Consider the following 18550-nt stretch of genomic DNA (forward strand, 5'->3'; position numbering starts at 1 on the left):
TTTACCTATAAAGAATTATTTAATTTGACAAGGGTATATCAGGTATTGTGTTCAAGATTCAACCTTGGCCTCACAAAATCTTTATCCCCACACAACTTATTACCTACACCAAGTGGCGATGCTTTACGTGATTTGGGGGCCAAACACTAATAACATAAAATTTATGGGCGGTTATGAAATAAATATTTTTTTTGAAAAAATAAAATGTTGCGCGCCTTTCAAGAGGACCAACTTGGCTCACCTATCAATCTCACTTGGAGACATTTACCAAATATGCCCCTCCATTTCTCTTTAATTTGCATTCTCACCCCATCTAAAGTTGTCCTCATCTTCCATGTAGTGGAGGTATGCACTTTTTTCTTTTACGTCGTGTGTGAAAATATTAAACAGTGTAAGTGTCCGTTTTTGCATTTAAAATGCAATTTTAGTTTATTGTGTTGTTTGGTCACTTTTTCATTGATATACTTTTTAAATTAAATTCAGTCGAAATCGTAATTTAGTAAATCACTTGTAATCACATCACAATTATATTTTATTTAATTTACACATTATGCCCATTAATAATTATTTTGATTCATACGTTAACATTAAGAATGATGTTCATTTTGAAGTTTAATTAAATGCAAATCAATTAGAGATGAAGGAAAAAACTAACCTATAAGATAAAGGTTGATATTCCAGGAAAAAAGACAAAGAAGAAAGGAAGTTAAATTTTACACCCCTAAATTTTAAGAAAATGTGCAAAACACCCCCTCCATGTAAAAGGTGCACATCACGCGAGTGGGGTGGGATTTTACTTCATTTTTAGCGATAAAATGACTGTTATACACTTAATCATAAATTGTTAGATTTTGTTTTATATATTATCAACGGTCTGTATTTAATAAACAAATCAATGGTTTATTTCTTTTTTAATTTAAATCAATGGTATATATTTGATATACAAATTAATGGCTTATATCCATTTGAATTAGATCAATAACTCAAATTTATTCAAGTTATAAAAAATAAATTTATAAAAATAGAATTATACAATGAATAATACATAAAATATACATGTGCATTGTCGATATACATATATACAGTATTTAGAAATTAAAAAAATACATAAAAAATAAAAGGATGACGGAAAAGGGGGGAGGGAGGAGGCAGGGAGGTAGTGGCGGAGGCGGGAGGCGAGGGGGAGCGTCGGAGGTGGCAAAGGCCGGCGGGGGCTGCTTGCGGAAGACGAAGAATTTTTCTTTTCTCTTATTTTCTTTTTTTTTAATTATTTGTGTTTTTATATAAATAATATATAAGATATGAACCGTTGATTTATATTATATAAAATCAAACGATTGTAAAATAAAGATAAAATATTTAAAAAATAATAATAAAAAAGAAAAACCATGAGTGCACAATACTATTATCGTGAAGGGGGTATTTTACATATTTTTTAAATATTGAGGGGGGTAAATTGCTCTTTTATTTTTCACAAAGATGCTAATTACTTGTTTTTCATATCACATATAGGTAAATTATAATTTGCCCTTTTATAATGAATTAAATTGGACTAAATCATACTGTATATATATTAAAATAGTGAGATTTATAGTATACTGATATGAAATGATTTGCATCGTTTAGAATTCATTACAATAAAATATTGTGTTAGTGACAATTTTATGCATAATTGATTATTGCTATTGACAACTTTTAAATAATAATTGTCATAATTTCAAAGTTTTTACAATTGTAACAAAATAATTATTTCTGTAAAAATTTAGGGATGGCCCCAAATTGATGGGAGAAAAGCCAAAATAACATGAAAAAACAGAGATGGGGAGGTGGAGGTGTAGGAATGGATAGCTAAAAGGTGAGGTCAACTACTTTTACTTAGTCATTTTCAACATTTTCCTTCAAAATTTTCAGAAACGTTTATATGAAGTAGTATATATATATATATGAATGAGACAGGTGCACATGCACATGGTTGGAATCTTGATTTGGTGAAAGGTTCGAATTAGAGGGAAAATAGACCCAGACCTCATATTGTGTAGCTTATTATCAATAAATAAAATTATTGTTTTTAGGATAAATTTCAATAATCTCCCTCGAGTTTTGACATAATTACGAATACCCCTTATTATTTGAAAAATTATAAATATTCCCTAATGTTTGATAAAATTATGTAATCCTTGGATGGAGTTATGAAATTATCAAGTTTGCCATTGATGTAATTTTTTTATTTTTTATAATTAAAAATTTATAAAAAAGAATCAAACGGAATGGATGAATTTTTTTTAAAATTATAAAAAATTATCTATTTAATCCATTAAAAAATTAAATAAAATTATAATTTTTAGTCTACAAGGGCATTTTTGTCAGTTCACCATAAAAAATAGATGAAAACCTAACGAATTTGGCTAATTATTAGACGGCTATTAAAATCAGGGGGGTATTGATAATTTTTTAAACAACAAGGTGTATTTATAATTATGTTAAACCTCAAAGAGATCGTTGTAATTTATCATTATTTTTATGCCGAATCATCATATTTTAGTTTGATATGATAGTTGTAGACTGTTGTAGTGTTGAATATTATTAAATTACAACACAACAAATTATAACGATTTCTCTTAGAATATGCCATAATTATAAATATTTTTTTTGAAATTATCAGTCGTCTAACAAGTACCTCTCTACAATGGGTTGGGTTGTCATGAGGGAGTTTTTGTTAGACGCTCTTTAAATTTAGAAAGATATTTATAAATTTTTAAATAATATTATAATTATGACAAATTTCGAAAGAATATGGGGTTATGTACCCTTTATAATATTTCATCATATATTTATTTTGGGTTTTTATAAAGTTTCAATGGACTTGTGTTTTGAGCGAACTAAAGTCTTGGGCTATAAATAGTGTTATGGGCCAATTCTTGTGGTTGTATTTTGATTTTTACCTTTCGGACCATCTGACAGCCCAAACAATTTAATCCAATTTTGGGCTTCAAACATATTCTAAATAAGCCCATGGGATGCAGAACTTGTGGTTCCTTAATTCAATGTCTACAAAATTGGCTAAATTTTATTTGATTTTATGAGAGAAGAATAAGAAATAAAAAGATATACAAATTAAATTTATGGTCGTATTTCACTATTGGTCCCCCGTTTTATTTTCCGTTTCACTCGAATTCTTTACTTTTTCAAATACATTGTAATAATCCCCGTGTGTCAAATATATTAAAAATTGTCTGATCGTTAAATTTAACGAAATATACAATTAAAATAGATTAAATATTCTATCAAGAGGGGTTGATTGTCATACCATTCATGAAAAATGATCAATCATAAGTATGATACACTTGTTTTGTAATTGATCGAATATATGCAAAAAAAAAAAAAAAAAATCTAGAATTTAGGACAAAAAGTGGAAAAGAAAGAATAGAGAAGATGGCTAGGAATAAAAGCATGTGAAAGCCAACCTAAGCCCACGTTCATAAATGCCAACACACTGTTTGTCCAACGCCAAGGCAGCATACGGCATATCAAACCCCTCTGCAATAAATACCACTTGCATTTATCAACAACCTTATCTCCTCTTCCTTTTTATTTGCCTATCCTGATTTTTTCAAATATATATATATTTTTTTCTTTTTTTTTTTGCATATCTCTCTCTATATATATATATCATTTTGTTTGTATTTGCATGCTACATTATTGGGGGGTGGGGTGGGGTGGAAAAGGTTGCATGATTTCACATGCAGCTTGTAATGCAATTGAAGTTTTATTGTACGAGATATTGTCTGTAATTATTTTCTGAGCTCGTCTTATTGTTTCTCCTCTGAGAAAGACACGTTATTTAATTATGAGGCTTTACGATCTATAACCACATAAACTTGTTATTTACGAGGATATTCACAACATATGCAGACAAAAACAGTGCCACTCTGGTCAAGGCCCAAAATGTTAGGCAATTACAACACTTGTGCTCTCCTTCACATGCTACAACTTGCCCCACTCACCCTCCCTCCCACTACTCTAATCTCACTCCAATTTTTCGGCTAAATTTATTTGAAATATTTTATATAATTAAATGACTTATGAAATATTCTAAAACTTTAAAATATTAAATTTTATTTAATAATAAACTTTTGAAATATTTCAATAAGTATGTTTAATAAACTCTTCTTATTGTAAGAATGATGATGAAAAATTATCAGACTATTAGAATTTAAAATTATATAAATAGATAAATTCTGACTATTTGAAGGAAAAAATGTCGATTATATGAAGGGTGAAAATTAAATATTAATTAAATTAATGATTGTATTTTTGTCTATTTGAAAGAATTTATAAGATTTAAAATATATTATTTTAGATCCTATGAGCTCTTCTAAAAAAATAGCAAATAATTTTAAAGAGCTTATAAGCTCTCAGATATTTTGTAAAATATTTTAAAAAGCTTATAATGTCAAAAAAACACACTCTTGATAGTGGGGAAATGACTTTCTTGCCCCTTACCTCCTATTTATAATCATATCGCTCTATTTTATTTTTGTATTTATCTTGTATGCCATATTATAGATGCATATACATTGTATAGCCAATTAGAACAAAAATATTGAAATTACTATTTTGCCCATCTTTCACCTCGTTTTACATGGCTATGGTTCTTCAGTCGAGGGATGATTTGGTAATATCGCAATTTTTCAAATTAGTTTTTTCTCTTTTATCTTTTCTTGAAGGTGAAATTTTATTTTTTACCCTTAATTTTATTTTTATTCCCAGAATCTTTTTACTCTCATAATAAATTATCAAGTATTTCATATCAAAAAAATATTTCTAATTTTTCAACTCTCATTTAAAATTAAATTTCTACAAAATATTGACAAATTTTAAATTATTTTGACGTGGCTTTTCACATGTAGATATTTAAACTTCTATCCATAAATCATTATTTCGAATTCAAATTATATAAGATAAATTATAACCAATTTTTATTAGATTTGACATAATTATATCCTTTTATTGTTTGAAAAATCAATAAGGGTGGAGTAATAATTTTTATATTATGGTCTAAGGACTGTTTTTTTTTAAATTTAAATAATATAAATAATATTTTAAATAATAAAAAATATTTATAATTATGTTAAATGTGGGGAGAGGGGGGTCGTTTACCCAATTATATATATCTTAAAAAAGTCGGGGGGCAGTTAGGACATTTAATAATTGGCCGACGGAAGCTGCAAAGGGCAACCACAAGATGACGAAGTTGGGGGTGGGGTAGTGGGGGGTAGGCTGGATGAGGCTGGCAACAAATGGCGGGCCTTCGGATTCCAACCCATTTATCAAATCCCACTTTCTCTATTCGCACACGCCCACTCTCTCTCTCTCCCCTACCATTTTTTCCTTTGGTTTTCCATTGGCAGTCAACACCGTAGATATATATTATAGAAGGAGGAGAGAGAAGAAAGGGGGAGGGCCAAACAAATATCTCATTATTTTCTGTTGTTGTCATCACAAGAAAGAAGGGTTTGCCTGGACCAAGAAAGCAAAAGGGTCTGGGCGTTTTGGCATTGGAAGAGCAATTGTTGAGAGGTCACTCGGGAAAAGATAAACATGAGGGAAATTATAAGCATACACATAGGTCAAGCTGGGATTCAGGTCGGAAATTCATGCTGGGAGCTTTATTGTCTTGAGCATGGCATTCAGCCTGATGGGATGATGCCTAGGTATTTTGTTTGTGTTTCTTTTTTCTTCTTTCTTATATGTGTTTATCTGTGGAAGGAAGCAAGTTGTTTTCAATTATTGGTGTCCGGTGTTTCGTTTCGTTTCGTTTATTTATTTATTTTTTTTGTTTCTGTTTTTGCTTGTATGGGAATTTTGAATTTTCGGGGATTCCGAATTAGGGTCCTTGAGAAATTTGGAGTTCTTTGGATGTGTGATGGATATAGTGTTTTGATTGCTTTCATGTTAAGTTCTTGGGGAGCTGATCTACCCTTTTTATAGGCAATTGGGTGATTGTGTTTTGAGTTTGAGAAGATGATGGGGGTTGGATTGCGTTTGTGATTTTGTTCTAAAGATAGGAAATCAAATGCCCGGATGGAACTTAAAACCATATTTTGAGATATCGTTGAATTGTGAATTCTGATGCATTGTTTTGTATATGGGCTTGCAGTGACACCTCTGTGGGTGTGGCACATGATGCTTTCAACACCTTCTTTAGTGAGACCGGATCGGGCAAGCATGTACCCAGAGCTATATTTGTTGATCTTGAACCTACTGTTATTGATGAAGTCAGAACAGGGGGTTATCGCCAGCTTTTCCACCCCGAACAGCTCATCTCTGGAAAGGAAGACGCTGCCAACAACTTCGCTAGAGGCCATTATACAGGTAAACCCACGTCGGATTTGTAGGAAAGAGATTGGTTCTTGTGTTAAGTACTATGAGTTTGGAGAACATTGATGTTTGTATTTGATATTCTGACTTTGGTAATCTTGACTACAAGATATAAAAACATTTACAGCAGAAAATTTTCTTGTCCTGTTAGAACCTTTTGTGGGATTACTTGTCATATCTTCAAATATTGCAAATGAGTTCCAATGTAATTCGCGCATGCTGATTTCTTTGCAGTGGGAAAGGAGATTGTTGATCTATGCCTGGACAGAGTGAGGAAGTTGGCTGATAACTGTACAGGTTTGCAAGGTTTTTTGGTCTTCAATGCTGTAGGTGGAGGTACTGGTTCTGGATTGGGTTCGTTGCTCCTGGAACGATTGTCTGTTGACTATGGGAAAAAGTCAAAGCTTGGTTTCACTATCTATCCTTCTCCTCAGGTGCTTAATCTTGACATTTCATTTATTTGTTCAATCAAGTCCAACTTATAGTGTCTTGTAAAACTTGAGTTATACACATGGTCTAAGAAGCGTCAATTATTTCCAGCCTTGAGTTTTGCATGTGTTGAATGTAACAAGAAGAGGGGTCTGTTTCCGGTTGCAGGTATCCACTGCAGTTGTTGAGCCTTACAACAGTGTTCTTTCAACTCATTCCCTTCTTGAACACACGGATGTTGCAGTGCTCTTGGACAATGAAGCCATTTATGATATTTGCAGGAGGTCTTTAGATATTGAGAGGCCTACGTATACCAATTTGAACCGGTTGATCTCTCAAATTATTTCTTCACTAACTACTTCTCTAAGGTTTGATGGAGCCATTAATGTAGATATCACAGAGTTCCAGACCAACCTTGTACCATATCCTCGTATACATTTCATGCTCTCGTCATACGCCCCTGTGATCTCAGCTGCGAAAGCATACCATGAGCAGCTATCTGTCCCTGAAATCACAAATGCAGTATTTGAGCCCTCAAGTATGATGGCTAAATGTGATCCAAGGCATGGGAAATACATGGCTTGTTGCTTGATGTACCGTGGAGATGTTGTTCCCAAGGATGTAAATGCTGCTGTTGCTACCATCAAAACAAAGAGGACAGTTCAGTTTGTCGACTGGTAAGGATGTGCTTTACATTTGCTAGCATGATTATCTATTCTCACCTAAAATATAATTTACAAGATTTATAAATTCACAATGCCCACTTCGTCGTGTGTTAGACTTCAGTTTCTCATGATGCTTAGAGTAAGAGCAATTTTTCTTGCGTGGGATGTGAAAATCAACTAAGCTTTTTCAGTTGTGTGGTCCAGTGCCAATGACTAATTAAGATTAGTCTAAATCATAACCCAAGAAATTTGAGTCTGTCAAAATTTACTATATAGCTTCCCTACTGGCAGCATTGCCTCTTCATGTGCCAACAACTAAGCACCATGTGCAATTCCTAGTGGGAAATGGTAGCAATATATTATCATAATATCCTGGATACTGGGAATTTTCCTGCTTTGAGTACTGTTGATGTAGAAAATATTCTGTTGATTTTCCTTGGTGATAACTAGATGATCCTGAAAATATCCCCGTCTTTCTGTTCTTGAACAGGTGCCCAACTGGCTTCAAGTGTGGAATTAACTACCAACCTCCAACAGTGGTACCCGGTGGCGATCTTGCCAAAGTACAGCGAGCCGTGTGCATGATCAGCAACAACACTGCTGTCGCCGAAGTCTTTTCACGCATCGACCACAAATTCGATCTGATGTACGCCAAGAGGGCTTTCGTTCACTGGTATGTCGGTGAAGGAATGGAGGAAGGCGAGTTTAGTGAAGCTCGTGAAGATCTGGCTGCTCTTGAGAAAGACTACGAAGAAGTCGGTGCTGAAGGTGTTGACGATGAAGAGGAAGGTGAAGACTATTAATTGTGAATGGCTTCTTATAGTTCCATCAGATTTGCAAAGATTGGCCACTGTTGTTATCCATTTGTGTATTACTTTTACTAAGTTTTCATGTATTGCTGGTCTTTTGAGGTTTGCTGAGGAATTGGTAAAAATTTGTGATGTTGTGTTGCCCTCTAATGTTCTGAATTTCTTATTATGATGAGATCAAAGGATGTATGCTCATATTAGTCAAGCTAGTGTTGCTCTCCTTATTCGTGTTTTCTTGTTTGTCCATCATCATGTGATTATCATTATAAAATGGAAGAAATCATAACTATAAATGACAACCCTTCTTCTTTTCTAACTAGAGCAAACATCTGATCGCACATGTGCCCACTACGTTTCAATTATGAAATATTGGTGTTCTTAACTATTGGAGCCAAAAATGATAAATCATGGAAAAAGCAAATCCCAGAATAGTAAATGTGTAAATTTGAAATGTTCTAAGGACGTGTGATTCAAATAAGCCCCTTTGTGGTAAAATCATTGTACTTGTCATGGGCAAAATAACACTATAAATACTCTTTTAATTCTAATTAACTTTAAAATAATTGATCTTAGAAAAAATTATTACAGCATCTAAATTTACAATTTTTAAGTTGATTATCTAAATGCTAATTGCAGCTCAGTTTCAAAACTAACCTCATTTTTAATGTTTAAGCATTTTTATTTAATAGCGTCACAAGAAATTAGATGAAAAATAATTGTAATAAAATTAAAAATTATAATTTTATCAAAATGATAAATAAAATTTAATTTAAAAGTAATTATTCAAAGTTGGGCCAAACGGTACAAAAAAATTGAATTTATACTAAATATGTAAGTTTGGCATGCTGAAAACAATGCCACTTGGTGGTGATGTTGAAAAAGTGGATATAGACAAATATCCTCCTTGCATCCCAATGCTGCAAGAGAACCTTCCCAAATTACCTTGAAAATGCGAAACGCAGCCAGCAAAAGGGCTGCATGTCTGATGTAGGTACGATGAAAAGTGAACAAGAAGCAGCCTCTGAACCACAAAACATCACTTCTAAGGCAAAGGAAATGTACACAAACATTGCCCTATTTGTACAGCTGCAGACTAGCAACATTACATAATCCCCATAATTACATGTCAACCTAACAAAAGCACAACCAAACATCCAAAAGCAAAACAAGACATTAATCTAACTCGACTCCCAACATCAAACTACTGCCAGTTGAGATGCCTGAAGCAATTTTGTCTGTATGAAGCCAAATGTACAAGAACCTCCATCCCCAATGCATGGTTCATCCTGCAGCATGACAATCGGATAGAAGTAAATAGGAAATCGTAAATGGTGAGACGTTCGAACAACATCCGGTCAATAACCAGTTTACGTTTGTTTTCAATTCTCCAAACATCTTAATTGCTTACAGATCCATTTGCCAGAAATCAACATCAAGGAGAGGATATTTTCTAAACTCGGCAACATAATATCCTAGCGAAAGCATAGAACTATTGCGCGGAAAATGAGGGCTCTAAGAGAAGGTTTTCTTTTCACCTTCGCTCGCTGCAGCACATGATAATATTTCTAGAGACAAAATTGTGATACTATTAAGATTCCCACTAAGCAAGTCGGCTAACGACTATCCTATATTTTCTGTCTTTTTGGCAAGCAACCACAAACTAGTTTGATTCTTGGATGGGCTGTTTTTAGTGGAGACTGTTGTCACGAGCCCTCATCCATCCATAAAAAATGGTTACTAAGGAGGAACACCACTATGCTGTATAAAGAGGTCGAGGAACTCTAGCCTTACATTCCCTTTGACCCAATCCATGCACTCCCTCAAGTGTGTGGGCCCTTCTTGGGAGACCCTTCTCTTTTGCTCAGACATGGATCCGTCCTCTGGGCATCGATAGGGTCGTGCCCTGATACGACTTCGTCACAAGTGCACATCCATCCCTAAAAAGCCGGCTACTAAGGAGGGATATCAAACCAGTAGGCTCGTGAACCCTTTCCTAACTGATGTGGTATGGGAGCCTCCCACAGTTCATCCAATATCATTTGGATTAAAGCGGAGGAGTCAAGGAAACCGACCATCCCCTTGGAAGGGTAACAAGTGGACCGGGTGTGACTACAGAATGACCCCACAAAACGACGTGGCCAACACCACCGTCCACTACCACGAAATTCATATTTCTAGTAAATAACTAGGCAAGACGTAACGGTGGCATAACATGGAAACCATTAATAGACAAGAAGTTATGTTATTTATATGAATCGGGTAGGAAAACTGAAAGATGTGCAGTTTCTTATATATCATGTCTATAAGTTGAGAAAAACCAACCAGAATCATTCTATTAGTCTCCGCCGAAGCATTGATATCTCAGACTTTCAGATTCAGGGTCCTCCAACCTCTCGACATTTCCTGGATGTCAGAATACATACATTATTTACATATATCAAGATGGAAGGATCCCAAACTCTTGAGATTGGTGCTATCACCCACCATGGGGATCCATGAAGTTGTTGGCGTCTGTTGCTAGAAATGGAGGCCTACAGTAACTCTCAAGGAGATCTGCAAAGGCACAAAAAGTTCAGCGTTAAAAAATAAAGTAGCTTTCCAGTTAAATCTACGACATAGAGGACTGATATAGCCAATCATGTTAGTCAAACTATTATTTCATAAAAAACAATTCGATGTAGTACAATTGGCTCGAGCAAGATTCAAAAGAACCAAATGAGTCCATATATGAATGATTCGGTTAGATGTACAAAGTTTTGGGTAAATCTTTGGGAAAATTATTTTCAAAATGAAAAAAAAAAAAAAATGAAAATGGGGTTCTTTTGAACAAAAAAGTACGCACACAGCGGTTCTATAATTTTTTTTTGAAAAAAATAAATATTTGCAGGTTGTCGGCCCAACCCCCTAAAACCAATAGCGGGTTCTGCCTACTTTTCTAATGTTTTCAGAAGAACCCTATTTTCATTTTCATTTTTTTTTGCATTTTTAAGATAATTTTCCCTAAATCTCTCTCTCTTTTGCCCCTTTCGGACTGTGAAACTCTTTCAGGAGTCAAGAGACGAGGTGTAATATTACGTACGGATCATAATCCAATGATTTTAATCTAGTTCATATGGTTGGTTCATGTTCCAGATCCTCGAATAAATACCGAATGAAGTTGAACAATCTCTATCAAGGTGAAATACCTACTTTCTATGCGATGCTACCAATAGAATCAATTATAAAAAGTCACTGTCATATTTTGGAAATAAAGAAAGAAACAAATTCCACAATTGAACAATCTCTATCAATGTGCAAAATTTTCAAATCCTGAACTGATTGATATTTTTACTCAAACTAAGACTTTGAAGTTTCTATAGATTTAATTCATTAAAATCCCATCAAGCAAAACGGAAACTAGCCAAAACTAGAGTCATAAATCCAACATATTGTTAGCTGAAAAAGGTCAGAATAAATTTGTTTTCCTTCTTTGTAATTTGTGTGTGCATGTGTGTGTGGGGTGGGGTGTGTGTGGGGGGAGATCAGACCAGAATTACTTGTAAAATCAGCTGTCAAGTCCGAGAGACCAAAACTCTGAGGAATTTGTGGCAGAAAACCAAAGGAAGAAGTGTCACCATCCAAGATTGTGTCGTTTAGATGCTGCGCATTAGAATCTACACTACTGAAAGACGAGACAGATGCATCACCCATCAACGGACGTGATTCCAGATAATTGCTAGGCGGACTGAAATCAAAAGGCGAACTACCAGCATAACCACCCTCTGTCTTAACAATCTTCCCATTCATAGTTTGAGCCAACCCCACGTTTGAGTTTTGGGACAAGAACAAGTTTGGAGAAACATCAATCTTTCTACTATGAACAGACCCGTCGACGGTTCCTTGTAGATACGATGGGACTGCCGGTCTGCAATTTTGAAACACGTTTGCTTGCTGAATGTCCTCTGTTTTCAGAGTTCTGACATTTTGTGCAGCAGAGGATGTGGAGATATGCTGTGCTGTAAGATTGACGTACTAAGTAAGCATCTTCAAACAGGACAAGGTGTAGCAATTGTTTAAAACAGTTAAAACACATTGAAGTGGTTACATAGAAAAGCTTTATTACATGGTGAAATATGCGATCCATTTGACGTGAACATAGGAGGAATCCCACTGAATCCGATTCGATGCATCAGCTCCACCTGTTGTGAAAGCAACCTGTTGAATTCCATTATTTGGTCCTTCACCAATAACTTCATATAATATGCCTTGAAAAATTCTTGATTTTCTTCTTCAAGCCTCTGCCAAACTGGAAAAGAAAGCAACAAATAGTACAAAGAGGAGAGACTTGCATATAACATAAACCCATAAAACTGCAACATTGGTGTAACTCACGTCACATGTGAAAGGCTGAGAAGTCCAAATAAGTGAGACAGGCATTCCATGGAGATGCTAGCAATAATGAAATCTAACGTGAAAAGAGAGGAGGCAAGAAGAAAATGTATGCTTTAATATGAAATATTGCATAGATCCACCTGTTATAAACTTCTGTCCTTATTAAGACACATGCTTATTAGGAGTGGATAATGGGCAGCTCAAGCAGAGGTTGGGCAGTAAAAGAATGGTTATTCAAGATGGGTTGAGAAAACTTCATGTATGTAACAGGTTCAAACAAAGATGGGTTAAGTTTGGGTTTGGTCATAACCACACAGCATAAGGTGATGTCAAATCAATCTATGACTGAGTCCAAAAACAGCCACACAAATGTTAATATGAAAAACCAAAGCATTTTGAGAAACACTATTTCAATTCAACATACTCAATACAACTCATTAGAGAGGCAAAAATGCTTCTGGTTCCAACTTATTGTTACTTTCCATCCAAGAACCGCAAGAACACATTTGCTAGTATTTATATATGAATGGAATAGTCAATGCATCATTCCATTTGTAAGTCAAATAAGGTACCAAAGGAAATTACAATGCAAATGGAACAGGAAATAATGGAAATAGCACTTCCTGCTGTTCTCAAATCCCAAGGATAAATAACTTCCCTTCAATTTCAAGCATGACTTCAGTAGATCCTGTGAGTGTAAAAGGACCTAACTGTGTAGAAGTAATCAAGATTTTAGATAATACTCATAGATGAATGGCCAAACGTATGAATTAATCTTACTGATGTACATCAGAGTCTTCATAGCTTCACCTAGAATAGTGATAAATGCCAAAAGCACCATGAAAGGCAACCCTATCTTTTAGAATTGTTGAAGTCAAAGTTTATCAGACGCTTCATGAGCATATTCAGAAACCACATCTATATCTATATAAGTGAATTGCACAAAAAAGATACTTCATTGGCTACCCACTAATAAAGGTCAGTGCATGTATTCCCAACTTCACTCTAGTTTCTTTTCCAACAATGAATAGTGGTCTCATCAAATCAGCACCATCTTTCTGTCACAAGATAACTTCCTACTATATGCATCCTCTAACAGATTGTAGAAAGCATTATCAACACCTTTTATAAAGGATGGCAATCTTGTAGTTCCATGAAAATGCAGCAAACTTATGGTCCTATCTTCAATTTCATAGTTTTTCCGCTAATGGAAAATTTAAGTCAACGGAGATCTAGAAACCAAATGTTTTCCATATGAAAATACCTCAAAAACTCATATGATTTAATCACTTTGGCTAACTGTATCAAGAACTCCAATTTGTCAAACTGAAGTAAGTGTGTGAAAAGCTTTAGGAATGCTATAGACTCTAGGAATATTTCTTTTCACAAACTAGAGATCATTTCTTCTATTTTAGACACTAATGGAGCTCGTGCAATCATACCATCACACAATGTCCTTTTTACCACTGAAAAGGAGGCCACCATCTTTGAGAAAGAGTACATCATACCCATTCATTAGCCACAAATTGCTTCCTAGATGATTCTGTAAACTGTAGACTACCATGTGATTATTTGCAGCCATACCTGGAGCAAGTTCTTTCTCATTGAGCTAAATCAAATGAAAACATAGGCTTTGATAAGTTTTGTATGACTTTTTAATAACTGTCAGACATCTATAGGGACTATCTCAGCTTGCTCAGTTGAAATGTTAACAACAAATGAAACCAGTGATCTGCAGTAGAAGGTTATTGATGAGGGTAACTAGTGAATTAATAATATATGATGATAAAAAATCTGAATTCTAACTAAGGAAGAATGGAGAGAAGCTCAGGAATTGGGAATACACCAGCTAATGCATGGATAATTATTAGAAGGATTTCGGGACTAGGATTTAGCAGCATTATTCGCAGAACCTGAGACACTCAGAAAACTTGCTTGCATGTTCTCTGATGAAATTCTGCGGCCCTAGTATCTTCATCTGAGGAGTCGGAACGGGGAATTATAATATGTGCTTGAAGAATCCAAACTTGTAAAAATTAGATTTGAGCATACCAAAACTATTCTATGAAAAGCAAGAATCATTAGCTACAATAACGACGAGAAAAATTAATTAGTTTGTATCTATCAGTGGAACACGTGGAATCATAGCTTGAACATAAGCCACTGCAAGTGAAATGGCCTAGACATTAAATGTTCAGGGAACCATTATTCTCTCTCTACTCTAATACTGGTGTTTATATCTGTTGTAAATAATATAAAACCAACCAGTGGTTTCACATCAGTCAAACCAGAAGTATGTGGTTTGGAGATAAAAAGATCTAAATTCAATAAAAATTCTCTCTCTTAGACATTTGGAATACATATTTAATACAACAGAGAACATCAAAATATCTCCTCTGAGCAAATATGAGTGCTCCACAGCAGCGGCCCAGAAGTCCATATCATGTGCTATCCTGTTCCAACCCTTTTAATCTTGAGATCTTGAGAGTCCGATATGAACACATCAATGAAAATAAATGCATCTCCAAACCTCCTCACCATATTCAATACAGTGGGACCACTAGACCAGAATGCACACAATGACGCAACTAGGAAAATAGGCATCAAGACAAAGACGTTGATACAAACAGATGTGGATTCATTAAATACATCTAGACTCCCTATTGTTTCTCTCTCAAAACAGTCATGGGTAGAAAATAACAGTAACTGCCAGAAAGATGGATAACTATGTAGAATTATTTAACACATGTGTACCAGGTTATATCATTAATAAACATTTACAAGTAGCAGGCAGATAAAAAAATACCTATTTCAGTAAAATGCGGCTCAATGTTGTCCTGAATGATGAGAGCATTTATGACTTCCTTTTTGTTCATGTAATGCTGGAGACACCGCTGTATACGATTTTGTACCTAAGATAGGAATAGATAGAACCAAAATAATAAGAAACTAGCACTTACCACCAAATTGGATCTCATTATCTCCCTACCAAACAGTTTTTCCCTTGTAACCTACACGAAATTGTCTTCCACTTGACATTATCTAAACATCCCTGTGACTTAAATTTTAAAGTAAATTTTTCATAACCATTGCCCCAGCTTCTTTCTATTTATGTGATGAGTACACTCGTCAAAGTTTACAATTGAAAATCATTATTTGGCCTTGTGGTATAGCGATACGCACTTCAGCTGTATTTCAAGCCTGCAAGCAGTTTGTGAAGGGAAGCAGGTGTGATAGGTGGGTTTAACTGACACTCCAATAGCACAAAACCATCCCATAACCATATCCTAACAAAATGGCAACACGTCATCGTGAAGGGAACTCGTACCTCACATGCCATATGCATTTTACAGCAATTGTGTAACAAAGTTAAATATATTCATTTTCTTTTGTTCGTCTCATTAATGACTTAATTCCTCCTTTGGATTTGAGGTAAAACGTGCCTGCCTTCTTCAAAAAGACAACCAAGCATTTACTACAGCAGAGATATCCCCAAGAATCATAATATTTGCTTACCTTTTTGCTATCTCCTGCATCTTTCAAACAATCTCCTCTTTAAGAAAGGGTGCCAAAAGTCTTTCTTAGACTAAAAGCTAAAGATCATGTTAAATGTCATTCTTGAATCATCTTAAATAAAAAGCAAAGTCACGTGCCTTTTCTCCAAATGAGTTTCTACTAGAAAAGAACGTGCCACAAAAGGCTCCACATGTAAAGCATCACATATTTCCTACTGTTTATTTCTATCAAGTAATCAGAAGAGTCCAGTTAAAGTCAAAATTCAACTGAAACTAAAAGTTCTTCATTGATTTTGATTTCTGCAATAGAACTAACAAATTTTTCTTTGCCAGCTGGAGGGTAAACAGGTAGCAATTATATATTCAGAAAGAAAAATAGATGAGTAAATGATAATTACGAACATAAACCTCCTCGAACTCATCACTGGGAAGTAAGTCCAGAAGGAAAAAATCCAAGTTTAAAACTGTGTTACATAGACTGCACTGCTACTGATAAACAGACATAAAATCCATTTGCAATCCAAAATATTTAAGAAAATCTCACGCTCAAGAGCTTACCAGTTGTATATCTTGACTTGTGAGTTTCCTGGCCTCCCCCCCTGAAATATTCATGATTGTGACCTTGAATGCAATCAGATTAATGTGTAAAACAGTTCTTTTTCCGCCACAACTAGAAGGAAGACACCTGTTCTCCAAAAATGTTGGCACCGTACCAGCCAGAAGAAGAAACAAAGACCATATTTGGGAAAAGAGGAAGAGTACATGAAACAGAGGAATGAAAAAGCAATAAGTTGATGCAACTTAAAAGGAATTGCAAAGCAATAATTATCAAATACTGCCAACCAATAACCATGGCTCAAGATACGGCACAAGAAACTACTTCCATTAAGTTTGCTATCTCTCATACCCATAACCACAAAATAGAAAACTTGATCATTTCAACCACTAGTTCCTCCCCACTCAAGAAATAAAACAAAAGCACCAAGAACCACCTTTCCTTTTTTTCTCTTATTTTTTTAGTTTTGCGTTTGTCGGCTGCAGATTTGGACAAAAAAAAAATGTGTCACTACAACAGCAAGATTGGAACTTTCCTATAAATAAATGGGAACAGCTCAACATTGTCAGTAAACTAACTACACCAACTCAATTCAAGAATGAATACCATTCCCTTTAACCCAATTTAATATTCTTTCAGCAAACAAAGAAAAAGGTTCACGGCAGCAGAAGAACATCAATGAAACAAAGAATTTTCACACTTTCAATTTCTCATCTAAAATTAAAACATAAGAACAAGATTATACAACACATACAAAAAATTAACACACACACACAAAAGAAAGCACAAAAACCCGAACCCTTTTCAATGGAAGTGGTGACCCATCTGTAATCGCAGAATAACACAAAATCATGGAAATAAATGAAGTGGGCATCAGAGTTTTTCGCTTTTTTATCTGAATTTATGGAAGCAATTAATAAGTATACCTCTGTAGTAAATGAAATGAAAAAGGCAGAAGTGAAAACGAGAAAAGGAGAAAGAAATAATGTAGTGAATGTGTGTAGTAATGTAAACAGTGGTGAGAAGTGAGAGTGTGTAGTAAGAGAGAATTTGATTCAAATGTTTCGACTTTTTATTGTAGAAAGGGAAAGGTAAGGGGAAATGACGTGGCTTCACACCCATTACATTTACATCCTCTCTCTGCTTTCCACTTTCCTATTATTATTCCCCTCTTTTTTTCTCCTAAAAATAAATATTAAAAAATCTCTGCAATTTATTTTACTTCACAAGAGGTTTACTATTATAAAATTTATGTTTATTTCTTTTCATTTTTTTTTAATTTTAAATTTCATATTTATGTGTGGTTTTAGTATAATAAAATTACACCTTTAATATATAATGTTGAAATTGGTTTTGCTATATTATTTTAATATCTGGAAAATTTTAGAACAGAGAGGAGATTATTTTTGACAAAAGGTTGAAATTGATTCATGTGATATAACTAAAATTAGTGTCTTATGACATTAAATAAATAAAGCATCAATTATATGATATACAATAAGAACGTATAGTCTAAAATAAGATTATAAAGAATTACAAAATGACTCAATACAATTGATTATGACATTATCTTTTCTATTATTATTGTTTAATTTGTATTTATAACACACTTTGAAACACCTATTAGTATTTTCATAATATATTGAAATATTTCTCTTTTTTAATTTTCTTAATAGCTAAATTAACAGATATAATTTCTAAGTTGTAAATAAACATGATAAAAGTTTTGTTAAAATAAAGTAATAGTCATCAAATATTTCACGTGCATATATTAGATACTTTACTTAGCAAGTATGAATATTTATACAAAATTGAAGTACAAGT

General features: G+C 34.1%; 2 protein-coding genes across 4 annotated transcripts; one reads left to right on the forward strand and one right to left on the reverse strand.

The window, feature by feature from the left end:
* LOC105170594 (tubulin alpha-3 chain) lies at positions 5470–8508 on the forward strand. Its single transcript, XM_011091420.2, has 5 exons — positions 5470–5714; positions 6161–6375; positions 6616–6815; positions 6979–7487; positions 7966–8508. The coding sequence occupies exons 1-5, from the start codon at positions 5602–5604 to the stop codon at positions 8276–8278; spliced, it is 1350 nt and encodes a 449-aa protein (XP_011089722.1). The 5' UTR covers positions 5470–5601; the 3' UTR covers positions 8279–8508.
* Positions 9307–17810, reverse strand: LOC105170595. 3 transcript variants are annotated; one of them, XM_011091421.2, is made up of 8 exons: positions 17653–17810; positions 16729–16855; positions 15462–15567; positions 12387–12569; positions 11812–12279; positions 10769–10837; positions 10607–10687; positions 9307–9570 (listed from the first exon to the last, which is right to left on the reverse strand). In XM_011091421.2, exons 2-7 carry the CDS (start codon positions 16780–16782, stop codon positions 10620–10622), a joined length of 948 nt encoding a protein of 315 aa, XP_011089723.1. In that variant the 5' UTR covers positions 16783–16855; positions 17653–17810; the 3' UTR covers positions 9307–9570; positions 10607–10619. The 3 variants fall into 3 exon arrangements, with proteins under 3 accessions (XP_011089723.1, XP_011089726.1, XP_011089724.1); XM_011091424.2 differs by having other exon boundaries at positions 11821–12279; positions 17653–17808; XM_011091422.2 differs by lacking the exon at positions 17653–17810 and adding an exon at positions 17526–17645.

The sequence above is a fragment of the Sesamum indicum genome, linkage group LG9 (assembly GCF_000512975.1).
Source record: "Sesamum indicum cultivar Zhongzhi No. 13 linkage group LG9, S_indicum_v1.0, whole genome shotgun sequence".
NCBI classification, from domain to species: domain Eukaryota; kingdom Viridiplantae; phylum Streptophyta; class Magnoliopsida; order Lamiales; family Pedaliaceae; genus Sesamum; species Sesamum indicum.